Source organism: Heptranchias perlo, chromosome 28 (assembly GCF_035084215.1).
Source record: "Heptranchias perlo isolate sHepPer1 chromosome 28, sHepPer1.hap1, whole genome shotgun sequence".
Taxonomy (NCBI): Eukaryota; Metazoa; Chordata; class Chondrichthyes; order Hexanchiformes; family Hexanchidae; genus Heptranchias; species Heptranchias perlo.
In genome coordinates this window covers 27,653,958-27,674,671 of record NC_090352.1, presented here as the reverse complement: position 1 = coordinate 27,674,671, position 20,714 = coordinate 27,653,958, and the positions used below count along the sequence as shown (strand labels likewise).

The window sequence follows — 20,714 nt, the reverse complement described above, 5'->3', positions numbered from 1 at the left end:
TGTACCTGAACCCCTAAGTCCCTTTGGACATCCACTGTTTTTAACTTTTTACCATTTAGCAAGCACCCTGTTCTATCCTTTTTTGATCCAAAGTGGATGACCTCACATTTGTCTACATTGAATTCCATTTGCCACAGTTTTGCCCATTCACCTAAACTGCTGGAGACTTCAAGGAGCTGTGTGGGGAAAGTGGGTGGCTGTCACCATGTCTACATTACTTGCTAGCTTTGGGGATGATTTCCTTTAGTCCCTGTAGTGACATCAGAAAGAAATTTGGAAAGATTTCTTCTGCTGAGTATTTCCAGTGAAATAATAAATGTGTTCAAAGCAGAAGAAATCTTCCCTACATTACAGCAGTGACGACACTTCAAAAATACTTCATTGGCTGTGAAGTGCTTTGGGACGTACTGAAGTCATGAAAGGCACTATATAAATCCAAGTTCATTCTGCCTCTTTTTCCTTTTATCATGTCACTAACCACTCCAGATGTCGAGCTTCGCATGATGGATGCACATATCGGGAAGAGATCGCTTGCCTGATTCACAGCCCACACAACTTTCCATACATTAATTAATTCCTTATGTACTCCCATCACATGAAGCTCTGTTATAGGGGCGCCAACTCCCAAAATGTAACCCCTATGTAGTGCCATTATCTCCCAGCAGGCCAAATCACCAGTGAACAAAGTAAATCAGCGTGTATTCAGTTTCAAAAAATCTTTCTTTAAGACACACTTGCTTAAAAAAAACAATAACTTATAAATTACAGAGCATGTAATTGTATTGAAATTGTAATTGTATTACACTGAAAGCTTCAACCCAGCACCAATGACAGGGAATTAATTAACCAAGATAACCACACCTTAACGAGTTGAAAATGGCTGATTGGACATCTGAGCCTGCCCGAAATGATGGAGTGCTTAATATGGTATAAGCGGTGTTATTGACAGCTATGGGAATGGCAAATGGCTGGCAATAATTGCCCGGTGTAGACAGTTGCCCACAATAACCGTGGGCGGTGTAAGTGGTGGGGACTGCTAATTGCATGTAGTTGAGCTTGCGGATTGTGGAGTTGTGTGTAAACATGAGGTTAAATATTATTTTATGGGTACTGCATAAATCAGTCTGACCTTGCAACTTCCTTCAAACACACCAAAAAAACATTGGATTTCACAACATTGACTACATTCTTATCAAGAGATAAGAGACGGCACCATTTGAAATATATATTTTATGACCTGGCTCTTGAAAGGGCCACAACCATCATCAATTTCTCTTGTTGAAGACACAAGCTCATGGTTAGAAACACTAGGTCAGCTGTAGGGGAGGGGAAGGATTCCAGCAGCATGGTAGCAATGCGGATCTGTTTGCATTTTCATAAATGCAGTGACTTTAAACATTTGAAGCTTCCAATCTAGAGCGCCTCTCTTAAAGGAGTGCTGCATTCATGAAAAAATTGTTTGGCAAACCATTTTTTGCTTGTGAAGAAAGGCGATCCAGAAAAAAACATACATTACTTTCAACATGATGATGTTACATGGAATTGATGTAGTGATAACTTTTGGTGTAACTGATGTCTTTGTGTTGCATTTGAAAACAAACTAATAAGGTTTGCCAAACGCTATCGCAAAGAAAAATAAAAATGAAAACAGAAAATGCTGGAAATGCACAGGATCTGAAAAGAGAAAAGACTGGTTAATGTTTCAGGTGCAGACCCTTCATCAGAACTGGACTTGAACATTGCAGCTATGCAAATGATCCCTGAGAGGCTTTGAGGGATGTAAGATCTGCACTGATAAAAAGATTGAGGAAACTTGCGTTTAGTGCAATAATGGCGTAAATGTACCAAATGTGCTAAAACACAAATTTCCTCAATCTTTTCAGCCCAATATCTGGTGTAACAACAACATTAATGCTGAAGCTAATGAGGAAATTGAGGGCCATGGTTAATTTCCAATTTTGAGTGTGCAGGAAGGACAGACTAGGCAAGAAAGAAGATGAGTAACTCTATGTCAAGGAAACTTAGCAGATAAAGGAAGCAGACCTACTGGTACAAGATGAACTTTCCAACAAGAAGGTCAGAAGTAAGGTGTACGTAAACAGAAAGGTCATACTAATGGGGGACTTTAACCAAACTTTAACCAAAGTAATATAAACTGCAATTGCCCAAGCGATCTAGAATCTGAGTTAGTAAATGTGTGACTGCTTTATGGCCCATTGAGTTAGGGATGCCATCTCGACCTGGAAATGACAAGTAACCCAGAAAGCACATCGGCGACAGAAGTAGTAGCATTCCTGAGCAATGACGACCATAACATGATTACATTTCACATAATCTAGGATAAAGTAGTACTGCAAGCCAATACTCGAGGGCCAACTTCATAGCAAGGAGGGAAAAGCTTAAATAAATCAACTGTGGGAGGGGGGTAGTACTCAAGGAAACTTAAGTTGACAAATGGAATATACTTTGGATATTCCACTCGAATTCAGGATAAATACACACCAAGAAGTAATAAGTACAGAATGACTTTAAATTGATTAATAATACAGTACAACAAGAAATAAATAAGAAAAGCAAATTCTACAATTATCTGTTAGAAAAAAAGCTGAAGGAAATCACTGAATACAGGGACCTCCAAAAAAATGTAAGAAGACAGTCAGATGAGCAAAGGGACAATAAATGAGCATAGCTATATCAGTCAAATGCAACATTAAGAATTATAATAGCAAAGCAGCTAAGGAATTATAGAAAGACTTAGATAATATTCACAAGTGAGCACAACCATGGCATATGACATTCAAAACAGATGTGCAAGGTGTTACACATCAGAAGAAAAATATTATTGAATCAACTAGAGGTTGAAAGAGATGTGGGTTTGATAGTGGACTCTACACTGACCATGTCCAGTCATTGCAGGTCAATAAGTAACAAAGTAAACAGACTGCTGAGCTATGTTACCAAATCCATACAGTGTAAGTATCAGACTGCCTTGCTGAAGCTCCTTGGGTGCTCTGGTCAGGCTATAGCTTGAATACTGCATTACATTGTGGCCAATGAATCCAAGCTCTGGAAGCAATGCTGAGAAGGGCCATGAAACTGTTTTAGTGTCAGAGAATTGAGTTATGAGAAAAGGTTAGAAAAACCTTGACTTTTCAACCTTGAAGGGAGCTGAATCAAAGGGCCTTATAGAGATTTATAAGATACGAAGTGGAATAGAAAAGGCTAATCTTGAGCACTATTTCAAATTAACAATAGAAACCCCTTGTGATCTGAACTGGATATGTGTGTCATTTGCTCATGCCCCTGCATGCACCACTCCAATCGTTTCAACAGCAGAACGAAAAAACACTTGGTGAGAAGTGATCAGGTAAAAATCATTAAGTTGTTTCATTTCTCAAAGCAGCAAGTGAACATACAGAACAATAATTATGATGAGATTCACTTAATTCAATCAGCACAGCATGCTGTCATGTAGTAATACAAAATAATGAATATGCTATGTTTCCCCACATCAGTGGGTTGTCTTGCTTGAAAATAATTTCTAACTACCCCTCTGCATTCTAATCTTCTGAGTCTGGCAAAAGTTTATGCTTGCATCCTTCTATTTAAAAACCTGATTGTGTGACCGTTGGTGAATTTTTGTTTTTCTCTCTCTTTTTATTTCCCTGTGTTTACAACCCAAGGGGAAGGCCTATGCCAAACAAACCTGCTGAGTACCTGTAACCAGGGAACTTCCAACACAGTGGGTATGAAGTATTAATTGAATACTAAGACGGGCTATTTCAGTGTTTGAGAAAATGACTTTAATGCCTAGTCCATTAGTGTTCTAACCACCTTTAGTCTCAGTGCTTTTTTAAAAACTTGTATGAATAACTTTGCGTCTAAAACGCATATTTCGATGTAACTCTTTTCCAAGTCATTTCGAAAGAAAAATAATCCAAAATATCCTGAAACAGGATACAGACATAGATTTATTTTTTAAAAACTGGTTAAAGGCAAGTTCAGGACAGATCTCATAAAGCAATTCTTCACACAGAGTGATTAATACCTGAAACTGTCTTCTCTGTTGGGTAGTGGGGGCAAAAACTCTAGAATTATTCAAGGTGGTGATAAACACTGAGGGAGAGATCATGGGTTTCTATGCAAGGATGAAATAAATGAGCCTCATAGTCTCTGCAATTAAACATGTGTAAAACACTGAAACCTGTAGTACACTGGTGGGCCCATTAGTTTGTATCCTGGACAGTTCTATGGCTGGAGGATTTCTCCAAGTGTGACAGGATGTAAGTACTTTTTCTTACTTAGCATTACTCTTACTTACCCTTTGTCACTATTTTGGCCCCTTCACTTCTGTTGATCAGCCCACAGCTGTGGCCAAGGCAGCAGGCTGGAATCCTATTTCTAGGCTTCTGCTAATGCTGTTTTGTTACTGGATGCTCGGAGATGGGCAACAGTGGTCAAAGATGGCTCACCCTCTTTCCCCCACCCACGGGAAAACATTGATCCTACATATATCACTGGCTCCATGACATCATAGCTCAGTGGAGGAAGTGTGTGGGGAACTTCAGCCTAAAAACTGGAGCTTTGATATTCCCCCCTTCATGTTGCTCAACCAATTACTTGTGCCATTAACCAAGGGAAATGTTCAGAATGTACCAATTGCATCTTCTGGTGAACTGCTATAATTTTTTTTTAAATTGCCCCAAAGTACATGAAGCCAGTTTGTTCCTCCAGTCATCATGTGATTGAAAGCCAGTCTTCCAAATCCAATGCAAACAGTTCTTTACTCTTTATTGCAAAAACTGAACAGATCGATTTTTTTTTAGAAACCTCATCATTTCTGTCGGCAATCTGATTTTTTATGTTTAGAAATTGCGGCTGGTGAAGCTTTTCCTGTTTGTTTATAAACAATAACCACATTCGCAATACAAAGTCTTCCTAGCACTGCAAAGACATCATTGCATCACTTGTGTGTGCATCAACTAGAGGCGATATTAGTATTCTAAACTGAACTGCAACGTTAATCAGATTGGATGAATTCATTTCCAGCTCCAATCAAGAGTGCTTTACAAGATAGTTTAACTTCATTTATAATCAGAGAGAATTTCAGTTGCAGGATCTGAGAGGTGGTGACGTTTGAGGTGGTGAGTCAGTCAGCTTTTTATCCCCTCCAGTCGGCTGCTCACACTCGGAATGTTTTAACACCTCTTCACATTGAAATGTGTTGCGTTCCTTGTGAAAGAAGTGAAATGTGATAATTAAATACAGGACAAAATTGTCTCAGATTTTTAACTTGAGTAAAATAGTGTATTGGTAATATGACTAACAGTGTGAGAGGGGTAAGTCATTTCAAATCGTGGGTAAGAAAAACGTACTAGAGGTTGGAGATTCTTGCTTAATATGCAATCCTACATTGCTGCACTTCTTTGTCAAAAATATCCCCAAATTGCTGATGGAGTAGACCTAATCCAGGAAACACTGAATGTGGCGTAATCCTAAAATGGATCTTTGTTTACTAATCACAGGAACTGTTAACATCATCTGAAGTTCATGAAACCGACAGAAACATTTCTCAGGGCAGCTTTAAGAATACGCTAGCATATCTCCTGTGGCATTGCTCATGATGAAAGTTGCCTTTTGCGAGGGGATGCTGGGATGTGGGAATAACGGAAAGATACATATGGGAATTCCTTGAATATAGCTGGGTGCGTTTTTCTGGTCAAACCTATCTCAGACAAGGTTCAAAAGTATCATACTTCATATTCTTCCCTACAAAACAATGATGACACTTCTCATTGGCAAAAAGTAAAAAGCACAATACCCCAGTTATTGTAAATCTGAACAAAAACAGAAAAGGCTAGAAACACACAACAGGTCAGACAGCATCTGCGGAGAGAACAGACAAGTTAACGTTTCAGGCGCAGGCCATGTTCAGAACTAAAATGTAAGCGGCAGGCAGTCATATTAAAGCAATCAGAAAAAGGGGAGGGAAAAATATATATGTCAAAAATCAGACAAACCCAGAGAGCAATTATGAATGATCATAACTTCAGTCAAGTAATGGACAGAAACATTAAGACATTAAAGTCCTGGGAAAATGTGAGAAAATGGGAGAGAAGGAAAATCTAGGGGTCAAAAATGAAATTGAAAATGAGGATATAGTTAAGGTGAAGTTACTGAAGTTAATGTTCAGATCAGACGGTTGCATTGAGCTTCATAGGAACAATGGCATAGAAGTCAGAGTGGGAATGGGAGTGGGACTTAAAATGGCGAGTCACAGGTAGCGTAAGGTCGCACTTGGATGGAGGTGTTCAGTAAAGTGGTCACCTAATCTGCGTTTGGTTTCCCCAATGTAGAGGAGGCTGCACCATGAGCAGCAAATACAGCATGCTCGATTAGAGAAAGTACTCGTAAATTGTTGTCTCACATGGAAGGAGTGTTTGGCCTGGGAGGAGGTGAAATGGCAGGTGTTGCATCTCCTACACTTGCATGAGAAGGTGGTGGGGAAAAGGCAGCTGGAAGTAGGGATGCTACAAGAATGAAGCAGGGTTTGGGGAGGGAACGATCGCTCCGGAAAGCGGAAAGGGGAGGGAAGGAGACAATATGTTTGGTGGTGGGATCATGTAGGTAGTGGACATGGCGGTAGATGATTTGGCGAATGCAGAGGGTACTGGGATAGGTTGTGAGAAGAGAGGGAGGGGGTGCAGGGCAGAAGCATGGTAAATGGGACCGACCCAGCAAAGGGTTTCATTGACCACAGTCGAGGGGAGTCCTCGGCTGAGGAAAAAAGGGACATTCCTGGTGCGAAGGTAGCAGTAACAGTGCACTCACGACTGAGATGGAGAAAGCGGGAGAATGGGATGGAGTCTTTACAGGATATGGGGTGAGAAGAAATGGACTCCAGGTAGTTATGGGAGTCAGTGGGCTTGTAACAGATTTCAGTGAAAAGCCCATCACCAGAGAGCGAGGTTCAGAAGGGGAAGGAAGTAGTCCGAGATAGACCGTGTGAAGGTGAAGAATGGGTGGAAATTGGAAGCATAGATCAACTGGCCCTAGAACGTGACAGTGTGATTTGGTTTGGAAACTGAGTGTATTCTCCCAATCCAGTTGACAACAATAGGCAACCTAGAGATTTTAAAGCAAATTAACCGCAGCAGAAATTAGATCTACAATTTGCTGATCTCCTCATCTACACTATCCCTCAGGCCACATAGTCATCATCAAATGTGCTATTCAAATGAATGACTAACCTTCCTTTACACCTGTATAAATCATTTGGCCAGTAGATTCTGAGGACAAGCCCTAACCTGGTCTAAATTATACAGAAATGAATTTATTTATAAACATTTTTGGACCAGAACTATAATATTGATGATTTGTTTCTTTGATAATCTGCATGACATAACTAATTAACCAGATCAAGTGTATATACAATAACTATTTTACAAATTTAACCTAGACAGAACATTATATAGAGAATGAATTGTGAAAGGGTCTTAAACAGAACATGTTGTAGTGATTGTATCTCTGGGCACTAAAAAGATACAAATAAATACTTTATGAAACCCAAAGAGAGTTTTCAAAGTGACTATAATTCAATAACTGATTGAAGGACAATTCAGTGCCCATGAGTATTTCCATACCTTTCATATAGTTGCATCAGAGAAATAAAATTCTACTGGGTTTCTACTGCAAAGAAATGTAAACAGAGAATTTAAAGAGGCTGCGTCACTTTGTAGAAAAATCTTGCAAGTCACCTGGCCCTGTCCACAAGGATGGGTTTTACGTGGTGTTATTGATCTGTGATTTCATCAATGTGACTCTTTGCCTGTCTGTCACAATAAAGGCCAAAAAAACAAAGGGTTATATTGCTGTAGCAGTGATATTGGAGGGTGCCACCTTATGGAAGCTTTGGGAGGTGAAAATTAGTCTTTGGTTGCATAACACTGCTTTGATTATTGGATCCCATAAAGCTATAATGAGGTTTAGTAGAAAATTGTTATTGACTGCACTCTAATTTCAAATGCAATTTTAAAAACTGAAAATGAGGAAACATCTTCTGCAACAGAAGCTTTACTGACCTGGATGGTTACATAACCGAAAAATCAGTGCCTTGTTGTCTAACGTGAATGGTTATGACAATCACCAGGGTGAGAACAGTAAATTGTGGGTGATGCATTTGAACTGGTGGTGCTTTGTAGTTAGAATAAAGAATACGCCTCTCACAATTTAAATGTTTCTATTTCAAATTAATGACCCATTATTGAAAGTAATACAAAAAGACTCTTGGAAACAGGAATGTGGAGCATAAGCTTTTATCAGCTCCTTTGTGGCTGGAACAATGTGTAGTGAGTCAGAGAAGAGAGTTGCTCTGTGTCACTGATGTGGAACAACCACATCTCCATTCTTGACAGAAACCTTTGTGTTATAATAGTCTTCGGATATAGTTTCTTAAACTTGGAAATTGAAATGATTCACTTGATCAAAATAGGGCATGCTTGAACATTTGTTTTCCATTACGCTGATGGAAAGCTAATAGAATTGATCACAAATTAGAAAAAAATATTTTGAGTTAACAAATACAACAGATACCCATGAAAAGGAACGTGGTCCTATTTCAGTCACTCCCCAGTGAGTGAATTTTGTCAGTGCAGTCCAGGAATCTCATTATTTTAAATACTTTCTAATTTTCCATAATGGTAACTGGGTAAATTATGAAACATATTTTCCTTGCAGGGACGAAAATAGAATTTGTAAGTCTTTGTCGCTCTCCAAGACTGGAACATAGGAACATATAGGACCAGAACAGACTATTGCACGCCACCATATCACACTATACTACACACAGAAAAATAAGATGATGCAATGGTTCATCCTCCTTTCCCCTTGATCCTTCCCTTCTCCTCTTCTTCTCATTCTTCCTCTCTCTTCTTAGAACAGCTTTTTTATGGGTTCTTTATCTCTCCTCTTCCTGTTCTTTCTCTCTCTCGCTCTCCCTCTCTCTCTCTCACTCTCTCTTAGACTCTTCTGTCTTCTGATGCTATCACCTCTGCTTCTCACTCTCTTTCTCTTTCTCTTTGCTTCGCTATCCCTCTTTCAGATCACAGCACATCTTTAGGACGATTCCATTATTTTCAAGGATATAAAAGACTAAAAAAGACGTGTCCTTTATGGCCATGGGTAGCGAGAGAGATCTAAAGCAGCACGGGGAGTGGAAAAGAATGCTGCAGCTCTTTAAAACTGCCGGCTCCGGAAAAGTGGTCACGGCCTCTCCCTGATGAATTGAAATCCTTCAAACAGAGAGCAGCCTTTATCAGTACTCCAGGCCCAGGAAGTTTAAACAGCTAGAAGGAGCTTGTCACATTTTTGGATTTTTTTTACCACAGAAAGGATTGTGAAAAAGAGTTACTGTTTAAAGAATGGTAATGCATATTCAAGATTTTAAAAGTGGGTCTGAGATAATGGATAGATACAATGCTAAGGAGCTAGCTTTGATGTTGTTTCATCACAGACTGTAAATAATTAGCAATTTAACCTTAAGTCCATTGTTTTGGGGAGTTGCTGGCCCTGGGTGCTCAGCAGGAGGTCTGGCAGGTCTTTGTTTTCTGGCTATGAACAGCAAGAGAACACACAAAGGCAGGCAGTCAAGCAGAGGTTTTTTGAAACAGGATGCTGTGATTGAAACATTTGTAAACAATTTTACAACACCAAGTTATAGTCCAGCAATTTTATTTTAAATTCACTGAATTTAAAATAAAATTTAAAATAAAATTGCTGGACTATAACTTGGTGTTGTAAAATTGTTTACAATTGTCAACCCCAGTCCATCACCGGCATCTCCACATCGTGATTGAAACAGAATGCTGTGAGGTGGTCAGTCAACAAAGAGTTGCAAGAAGGTATGGTTGCAGGAAAGAATGGTGACAAATGATTTTGTTTTAAGTCAAGTCAGATAACCGACTAATGTGGGGAAGCATGGTGTATTCTTCATTTTGTATTATTGCAAAAAGATAATTGTAGTGTTTGAATTAAGTGAGTCTGATCATAACTGCCATTCTGTATGTTCACTTTACTGTGAAATAAAGCACTTATCAATTTGTATCAGGCTTTGTCTCACCAAGTGTTTGCTCAGTCTGCTTTCAGAGACAAAGTACACATGTGCAAGACACGAATATTTGGTTCAGATCACGGAGGGTGTTATTATTAAACCCCTGGGTTATCCTATCATGCAAGTAGATATAGGGAATTGTGAGTCAAGCTCCATAAAAGTAGGACCCTCAGACCGCTCATGGGAGTGACTGATGCCACTGAAACCTGAGAAGATATCTATGGCAGGCCCGAACTTGTAACGGTGCTAAAGTCAACTTTGCACTTAAAGCACAAAGAAGGGAAACTGCAGGAACTTTGAGGGCCAGATTGACAAAATTCCCAAGCCATATTTAGCCAATGGGCCACCTCTTAGACATCACTGTTCTACTGTATTATGCTGGTGCTCTCGGTGCTGTGGAATCTGCTCATTTACGTTGTGGAGCAGGTTCCACAGCACCAGCGGTAACAGCCTCTAAAAAAACTGTGGATACACAATCTGCAGTTACCTGTAGGTTGTAGTTGTGGCTACTTTCATTTCTATTTACTAGATCTTCCCTGATAGTTGGGGATGATCTGTACAAGCCAGTAATGTGAATATCATTAAGCACATCCGCAGCAGTAAAAATTCAGCTTGTTCTTCCATCCCCCCCCCCCACCTCCAGAGTCAGAAATGCCACTTCATCTACATTATTGCATTGCCACTGAAGTCAGGACTGTCACTCGTAGCAGGACTGTATTGTGAGAGGGGCATCGATTATGATTTCAATGCTCATAATGCGAAAAGCTACAAGAAGGTACGGTTGCAAGAGAGAATGGTGAGAAATTATCTTGTTTAAGATAATCGACTAATGGGCGGTAGCATGGCGTGTTCTTTATTTTGTATTACTGCAAAAAGATAATTGTACTGTTTGAAATAAGTGAGTCCGTTCACAACTTCACCTTACTGTGAAATAAAGCAGCTTAAGAGCAGAGGCCATAAGAATCACCAGTGGCAGCAATGGTAAATTCGACAGTCACACTAAAAAGACAGCCCCACTTAGTTTGTGTGGACAAAACTCAAATTGTTCTGTGTTATTCTTTACCCAGAGTGTTGAGACTAAAAATTCAAATCAATCGGCTGCAAAAAAATGCTACAATCCGATTGGTCAAGCAGAGAGTGTGATCCTCTTGCTTCTCCCATGGGTCCGAGCTTCTCTTGAATTGACGCTAGGCTCTTCTCCTCTTCCTCTATTCAAGGAAGTGCCTGAAGTAAAGACCGCAGTAAGTTAGTGGGCTAGTATAAATCTATGGAGCGGCGAGGACTGTTGGTTCACCTCTCTGAGCAATTTCTGCCCCATTAAGTTCTCTGTGGAGCAAGTCATCAAAGACATGAGAGATTAAGCTATTGTTCCCACTTTGAAAATATCTAACTTTCTTACTGTGCACATAATATAGTATTACACAGACCTACAGATTCATGATCCATGATAATTGAAGGAAATGGTTACTTCAAACTTGTGGACACAGTTAAATTCTTTGATTCATTACTGATATGCTACTTGCCTGATTAAGATATTATCTCAAAGCTTTAGTGACTGTCCTGAGTAGGTAAAGCTATGTTTTGTCTAAGCTGTTTATAATGTCTCTTGTATAATGATTTCTATACAATTAAAATAGATAAAGCTATTTGATAATATAAAACCTTAGCCCCTCTCTGTAGTTTCCACTAATTTGATTATTTTTTTTCCTGATTGGGCTTATTTGTCCGTTTTACCATGGTGGCTTTTTAGTGCATTTGCTTCCCTTAGTTTTTATTCTTCCCCTGTGATTAGTAAAAAATTAAAAAATAAAAGTGCGCTGGAAAATTTGACACTTCAATAGTGAAATGATCAATATATGAGCAACTACTCCATTCTCACAGTGCTTGTTGCACAATGTGTAATGTGCATAGTCAGGCCTGAATTTTATTTTTTCACAGGACCACGGGCAATGCAGATGTGGCAATGTTCAGTTTACTGATTGTAACTCCAGATAAACGATGAAACAAAACTAATGAGATAAAGTTAAATCACTATCTCTCCTGACCTTGAATGGAATTGCCACATCTCTTCCAATCCTAATGCTTCAGCTTGGTTTCCTTTTTCACGCCTAACACTCCTTTTCCTCTCAACAACTATTAACTCCTTGTATAAAGCGCCTATGAACTGACTACTGCTCCCATATTTGGCAAGGTTCGTCCTACACCTCTCTCGCTCCTGTACAGAATACAAGGAAAAACTTATCTGCTGGTACACCTTCTCTCACCTTAAGCCTTAGTCCTGGCTCTCTTCCTCCTGTAACCTTTCTTGTTTCTCTCTAATTTATCAATATTGCCTCTGAATTTATACCTTTTGTTCTTCCTAAGTTGTAAATAAGCCATCTCACCTCATCATCATCGTCCTACTTTACCAAAACCCAGGCTTGGTTTCACCTTCATGATTTACTTTGTCTCCATAGCTCAGAGCCACATTAAGAATTCTTGCGGCCGCAGACACCCGGAACATTTGGGGCCTCTCCATGCACCACTGCCCCCCCCACCCGATCCATTAAAGCACAAACTTTGCCTCACTCCTTCCCCCCTCTGACAATATTTTTAAATGCTAAAATATTTTGGTCCAACAGTTGTATGCAGTTTTTCTGTGATATGGTGAGTTTTACTGGGTATTTGTACTGGGCCCCTGGGCATAGGCCCCACAGGTCCATATGTTTATCTGCATCTGCGGTAATTAAGTGCACAAAGTTCCCTGTTTCTCCTGACCTGGAGGTGTTGGTATGATTGATAGCTGTTGGAATGACTGATTCGTAAATACCCACATTTTTTGAAGCTCTGAAGTTTTTCCTAGTTTGTTACTAACTCAGCTTAATAAGGAACATTACACGGTGTCAGAATTGGAAGGAACTCTCTCTGAATCTACCAGAATGTTTTAAAAGAAGATACAGAAGAAAAGAAAAAGAACATTTAAAAAGTCATGACAGCCAGCTTCCTGCTGATCCATGTACTTTTCAGCTAAGTACTCGAAACTGATTAATTACTGTTTTTGCTTGACTGAAAAGTAATTTAAAATGCCAAATTAAAATGTTAAGCACTGGAAATGCAGCCACTGTACAGCTCTGTGAATCTGTTATTTAAAATGTACCTTTCCCAACAAAACTAGAGATGACAGATAATTTACCAAGTAATTAAGAAAGCTTTAAGAGAATCTGGGACATTGCAACTCATTAAACAGTCAAAAGATGTCATAACTCCTGCCGTAATTACCTATAAAATCAGAGAGCCATGGTCTTTGATTTGAGATGGATGAAGATCAGACTGATAGAGGTTGTTCTTAGCAAGTTAAAATAATGTGTTTGAGAGACTAATAAGTGCCATATATTCAAAAATCGGGACAATGATCCCGATGAGACAATAGAATCATAAATAGCGAGTCTCTGCACTTTAGTTACAACACGTAACTCAGGGGCTTTAAAGAAAGTCAGAATCATTCCTGGTGATTGACAGTACTAGGAAGTGACTTTTACAGGAACCAGAATTGATAATGAAAGCTTGTACTGACCTATGTAAAGCTAGTGAAGCAACATCAAAGGAGCTGAAAGGATTTTAATTTAAATTTAATTTAGTAAGGAGAGGTGAAGCTCAACAAATTTTGGAAAGTTCTAGTCAGTAGTGTAGACGGTGTCATGTCAGAAGGAAAGAAGCCTGGCCTGCTGGGGTTTGGAGTTTTAATACATGTAGAGAACTGAACCATTTCTCAGCCATGTGTCCAAAGTCCAGAAATTGGTACACAAACTCATGCAAAGCTAACTGTAACTCAGCCGAAGGTTGAATTCTCCCACTTGAAGTTGTTGGATATGTATAAAACCAATATACTGTACCAACAAATTATGTACATGTTCATAAACAACAAGGCAATCAGACTTCAGCTAAAATGTGGTGCTACTGCCAATATTCTACCTGGGGACAAATATTGGAGACTGTTTGATGACCCAAATGGCAAGAAGTCAGAGTTACATCGAAACTATAGCACAGAAACAGGCCACTCGGCCCAACTGGTCTATGCTGGCGTTTATGTTCCACACGAGCCTCCTCCCTCCCTACATCATCTAACCCTATTAGCATACCCTTCTATTCCTTTCTCCCTCGTGTGCTTATCTAGCTTCCCCTTAAATACATCAATGCTATTTGCCTCAACAACGACTTATGGTCATGCGTTCCACATTCTTACCACTCTTTGGGTAAAGAAGTTTCTTCTGAATTCCCTATTTGATTTATTAGCGACTATTTTATATTTATGACCTCTAGTTTTGGACTCCCCCACAAATGGAAACATTTTCTCTATGTCCACCCTATCAAACCCTTTCATTATCTTAAAGACCCCTATCAGGTCACCCCTCAGCCTTAAAGAGCCCCAGCTTTTTCAGCCTTTCCTGATAAGGATATCCTCTCATTTCTGGTATCATCCTTGTTACAAACCATAAGAACAACAAGAAGGACAGCACTGAGGTTCAGATCGTGCCAAGTGGATGCCGCCCTACTCTAGGTGCTGGTCATTCAACATGTGCGATTTGGGAATCGGAAGTACAATTTCAAAATTTGCAGACGACACCAAATGGAGGTGTGTAGTTAATACAAAGGAGGAACAGGTCAAAATGCAAGAAGACATTAATAAACCTGCAGAATGGGCGTGTAATTGGCAAATGAATTTCAATATAGATAAGTGTGAGGTGGTGCATTTTGGTAGGAAGAATAAGGATGCTACATACTGCTTGGATAATGAGAGTCTGAATGGGATAGAGGAGCAAAGGGATCTGGGGGTACAGATACACAAATCACTAAATATAACGATGCAGGTTAACAAGATCATAAAAAGGCAAATCAAGCACTGGGGTTCATTTCTAGAGGGATGGAATTGAAAAGCAGAGAAGTTATGTTGAGCTTGTATAGAACTTGGTTAGACCACACTTGGAGTACTGTGCACAGTTCTAGTCCCCATACTATAGAAAGGATAAAGAAGCATTGGAGAAGGTGCAAAAAAGATTCACAAGGATGATACCAGAACTGAGAGGATATACTTATCAGGAAAGGCTGAACAGGCTGGAAAAGAGAAGGCTGAGGGGTGACCTGATATTGGACTTTAAGATAATGAAAGGGTTTGATAGGGTAGACATCGAGAAACTGTTTCCACTTGTGGGGGATTCCAAAACTAGAGATCATAAATATAAAATAGTCGCTAATAAATCCAAAAGGGAATTCAGGAGAAACTTCATTACCCAAAGAGTGGTAAGAATGGGGAACTCGCTACCACAAGGAGTAGTTGAGGCAAATAGCATAGATGCAATTAAGGGGAAGCTAGATAAGCACATGAGGGAGAAAGGAATAGAAGGGTATGCTGATAGGGTTAGATGAAGTACGGAGGGAGGAGGCTCATGTGGAGCATAAATGCCGGCATAGACCAGTTGGGCCGAATGGCCTGTTTCTGTGCTGTAGTTTCGATGTAACTCAATGTAACTTGTGACAGTCAATCACAAGAACATTATGATGATGGAGGATTCATCAAAGCTCACAGAACAAGGGGTGGTGGCCCAGGATATGTCTACGAGGTTTGGAAATGCTTCTTGTTGATATATTGAGCAGAGTGCATCTACCTTACATAACCAGAAACGTTAACAACAAGGAAGCTGTTGGACAGGCTGGATGGACGGGTAGGTCTTTGCCTGTCTGTCATATTTCGTATGTTCGTATATCAATTGAAGCAAGTTTGGTAGCAGAAAAAGAGATTAAAACCATTGTTATACTGCAACATTGTCTGAAGATAGAATGACCAGGATTCTATCTTCGTCTCTCTCTCTTCCTATCTTTTCTTCGATGACTGTCCATTTTTGTTGTCTACCTAATCGCTCCCCAGTTTGTCCTCTGATCTGACTGCCTGTTTCTTTCTCTCTTCGTTTTTTGCATCTGTATCTGCTTCCCTGTCTTTCCGTTTCTGTCTGCCTGAATCTCTATTGCCTCTTGCTCACTCCTTAGTGCAGAATAATGACCTCAGAAGTACAAAAATCATTTGAGCAGTTAGCAAATTCACAGGGTAAGATTATTTATCACTGCGGCCTCCTCCTCCATTAGACATTTCATATTTTATCCTCCTTTTCCATCTGTCTTTTGTCATCCTGGCTTCATTTTACATGCCTCACTTCAAAGAGTCTTTGGCTATTGTTGGGCTGTGACACTAACTTCCCATTACTTCCAGAAGAAGCAAAAGGTGACCCATCTACAGTAGCTGTTTCTATTAATTATAACCTGAAACTTTCACCTGAAGGTGCTGACACTGTAAATGGGTTTCTTTGTAGCCCTTGCGTAAAACAATTTGATTTGTTTTTGGCTGGATAAAATGGTGCTCAACCACACTGCTTTTAAGCTGGTGTTAGAGATGGGAATGTAGGGCAGGAGGGGTGCCATCCATCTTGCCAACCCAGGGTCGGCTAAGGAAGCAACTAAAATGCAGTATTAATGAGCCAGTGCAGATAGATCCTGGTACAGTCAGTGGCAATGTAATGACACAGTCTGACAATGGAATGAGCTGTTTAATTGCAGAGGATCTCGAGCTACATCCAAACTCTATCTGAGCAGACTGAAGGATCACTGATGTAGTGCCGTGTGTTCAGAGAAAAATTGTTCTTTGCATGGTTCAGTGCCCTTCCAAAAGTCCCTCTCAGTATCGCCCATCTTAAGCGACTGTCTCTCTTACTGTGTCCATCTACCAGGTGGACCAACATTAACATCATGGTATAGAATATCCTGTGTCTGGTTCAGCCCATGGTTTGAACAGGGTGTGGACATATGGATGTTTAATTCAAAGGGGAATAGTGCTAAATCATACAAAAGTTGGGTTGATGTTGTTCACAGATGAACTTTAGCTATCTGATTAATACGTAGAGTGCACATTAATATCTTCTGCAACGAACATAACTAAAACTCAGGTTGGCCACAGACAAGTATCATCCATTAATAAAACAGGCATTGTTTTAATCAGATAAGATTAAAGTCTTTTTCTAAAGAGAAGGCAGCAATCCCTATATGAAATGAAACATTCATGCCCCCTGCCTGCATTTGGCCTACTTTTGAACCAAAGTGCAATTACTTTCAGTCCAGTATGTCACACAATGATTTTCCTTGGGGTACTTTGGTTTAATTTATATTCTAAAATGAATAATTCAGGATTGAAACTTTGCGGATGAATTGCGCTGTTGCATTTTCTGTTTCTTTCTGACTGTAGACATTGTGGATCAATTAGAAAACTATTCAGAATATTCTTCATTTGTGTTATGGATAAATTTTTACAAAATGTAATTTTGTTGAGATTTTGCGCAGCTGTGTAGGGTAATGTTACACTTACTCCTGATTGAGGGCAGTGATCAGCCATCTGCTGTCAACTCTACCCCAGTGTCAGAAACGTCAAGAATGAGAAAGGGCCCATCCAATCACATCCCACTAGTAATCCAGCTAACCCCCACTCCACAGACTTGAGCATATAACCTAGGCTATAACACCATGCCCTTTGTATTTTAAGAACTGTCAGCACATTGCAGAAAATTTTCTGTGCAAGTATTTTTTAAACTATTATGGAGGTAAGAAACTTAGTGATGGGATTGGTGAACAATGTTGTTATGAAGTGTTGCTGCTTACTTCGATGGAGGTAGAGTGAGCAGTGATGGGCTATGAAACACACCATTGCTATAGCGCATTGCCAACGATTACATTGTGTTTCTTTGAAGTGTGGTGTTGCACTGGTCACAGGGCCAATATTAATTGTAACTGGTCATTGCTGCATTGTGTATGTCCACTATTATGATGTCAGGTATCATTATGACACAATTATTGCAAAACTTTGAAAGGTATTGCATGCGCAGAATGCAGGATTTAATTGGAACAATATGTGCACAGTTTACAACAGTTTGATGCCAAATTTGGTCAATCTGGCAGCTTTGGGAAGTAATACCAATTTAAAATGGGGGAACTCTTTGATGAACCATGTAGGAAGAAGTTAATAGGGATTTTAACAGGTGCAGGAGCTGCATATTTACTATACAGAGCTGTCCGATCAGGACTAGTCACTCAGAAGGAGGAGGATGAAGACCTGCTCATTGACAGGTGTGGGAACAGTACCCTGGACAGTATTGGTGCTGTGGGAGATCACTCTGTTTCATCAAACTCTGTCAAGGTGAATCTTCAGGACCTGAAGACAGTTTTGACTATTCTTCATGAAAGTAAAGATCCTGTTATTAGAGGAACCATTCTGACGAGTATTTATCGCATCCCTGGCTTTTCGACCAGCCAGGAGCTATTCCGTTCTGAAGGTGGCCTTTCCATCATTGCGGAATCACTGGAGGATCCACTCAACTACATCAAGGTCAGCGCTGTGACGGTTTTCAATTTCCTCAGTAACGATCCCATAAATCGTGACCTGCTGGTTAAATATATCCCTCAGGTCCTAAAATTGACCACTTCGACATTCCAAGAGTTCGAACAGTTGCCATGTCTGAGGTTCCTCACCAAGATGTCCCACAGTCACCAGAACCATCACATGCTGAAACATGTAATCCCAGATTTCTTCCACTTGCTGCAAACGGGGTCATCCAGCATCAAGTTCCAAGTGTTACAAATCCTCATCAACTTTTCTACAAACTTGGACCTGACGTTCGACATACTCAATGTGCAGGTTCAAGCTTCCTTCCTTTTCCTGTTTAATTATTTTCAACGGCAGGATGTTCTGAATGATCTCCTCTTATTAATAAGCAATCTGAATGAGATCAGGAGGAGTCTCCCCTACAGGTCGAGCAAGCACGAATACTGCGAGAAGTCGATTTTTGTCCTGTTGTTTGGCCCCAACTCACAGTTTTCGAGCAGGCTTATCTATTTAATGGCTTTCCCAGATGACAGAATTAAGCTGCAGGCTGCTCGGATAGTCACAAACTTAGGGTGAGGTATTTGTAAAGTGTATGTGAAAGAACGGACTTTTTTTTTAAAAAAAGAAGAAAATAAAGGAGCATAAAATGAAAGTGTGATTTTTTTTAAAATTCAGGAACCCATTTTGAGAACCATGCTTTAAGTCCAACAGTTGAGTTTTAACCCCTTGGCTTGATTGTCATTCGATATTGTTTGCCTCATTAGGCAATTTTCATCGGGCTTCACTCAGTTCAGCTGCGAGGAGGAGGAGGGCCGGGTGGTCATGTGACCCAGCTTGGGGAGCGGGCCTGCCTGGGTTGGCCAGTTGGAGTATGGCATTGATGGGTGTCATGGAGGAGACTGCTAGCTGGGCTGCTCTGTCCTTTCCCACTCCTGTAGAAAGACAACAGGATGGTGGGAATAATCTAACAGGAGAGGAAGATGACAAATAAAGAAATAAACAGAGAGTCTGCAACTAGGGGGCATAGTCTCAGGATGAGTGGTAGGCGATTTATGACTGAGATGAGGAGAAATTTCTTTGCTCAGAGGGTGGTGAATCTTTGGAATTCTCTGCCCCAGAAGGCTGTGGATGCTCAGTCATTGAGTATATTCAAGACTGAGATCGATAGAGTTTTGGACTCTAAGGGAATCAAGGGATATGGGGATTGGGCGGGAAAGTGGAGTTGAGGTCAAAGATCAGCCATGATCATATTAAATGGCGGAGCAGGCTCGAGGGGCCGTATGGCCTACTCCTGCTCATATTTCTAATGTTCTTAAATCACTTGTAATTGTGAAGAAAATAAATGGATAAAATCCCACCCCAAAAAATATTAAAGAGAATTCTGCTTTCTCCTCCCTGAAAGGCAGGAATCTTTCCAATCTCTTGTGGTTTGAGGTTCCTCGATTCTTTTTCTCCATTTGACTGTTTGAACTACAGTGGATATGCTTTTACTGATGCTACGAGGCAGGATCCTGTACTTCTCCTAGTTCAGTCACTGGGAACAATCCTCAGCGACTGTACTCAATGGTTTTACATTGAGAAACTGTATACTGGGAGAAATACATAAATTGTAATTTCTTAAAAATGTCTCCCTTGCCCTGCCACACCTCAGTTACACCAGATTGAGGCTGTTCACATCTTACCATGACCTTAGTCCTCTACCTATGCAGACGTGAATCATTTCTCCTTGCCATCTTCCCAGTTGGATTGAAAAATCCCAGTGTTGGGAATGACGGAGTCAAACAGCCAAGTGCTGGATTGTGATCACAAAGGGGAGCTCTGCTTGGAGCTGCACCGTGAAGTGGTAGAATGTAAGCCGAGGCCAGGACTTTCCGCACAATGAGGAATTGAGCTCAGCCGTGAGGTGCTGAGCAGAGGGCCAGGAGCTTCCACGTAGGGAAGGAGACGAGGCACACATTGAGTAGTTGGTTTTGGAGAGGTATCGGCAAAGGCCTTGGGAACAAGCCTTCGACCTGCAGGGAGGTCCAAAGAAGCTGGAGAGGCCGCAATATATCATAAAAACATTCTCTCACCCTGAAAAAGTAAAGAAATGAAAGTGATGGGTTTCATTGGCTGACAACTGACTTAAAGAGACACCATCAATAGAATTTCACAGAATCAGCTGAGATCTGAGTTGGTCTCAGGCCTGGCCTTGAGCCTATTGCAATC

The 20,714-nt window shown here is 40.3% G+C and overlaps 2 protein-coding genes across 2 annotated transcripts in view; both read left to right on the top strand.

Moving 5' to 3' along the window:
- The first annotated feature begins 5,058 nt into the window (after positions 1 to 5,058).
- The window catches only part of LOC137344965 (uncharacterized), a 40,052-nt gene continuing 24,396 nt past the window's right edge, over positions 5,059 to 20,714 (top strand). The window contains exon 1 of the mRNA XM_068008272.1: positions 5,059 to 5,144. The gene's annotated coding sequence lies outside the window, so the exon portion shown is untranslated. The remainder of the gene's footprint in view (positions 5,145 to 20,714) is intronic.
- LOC137299221 (armadillo repeat-containing protein 10-like) lies at positions 18,108 to 19,082 on the top strand. The gene has a single exon (XM_067967884.1). It carries the CDS (start codon positions 18,108 to 18,110, stop codon positions 19,080 to 19,082), a length of 975 nt encoding a protein of 324 aa, XP_067823985.1.

Excerpts from the sequence above, each read along its gene's own strand:
- LOC137299221 (XM_067967884.1), top strand. The coding sequence starts at position 18,108 with ATGGGGGAACTCTTTGATGAACCATGTAGGAAGAAGTTAATAGGGATT.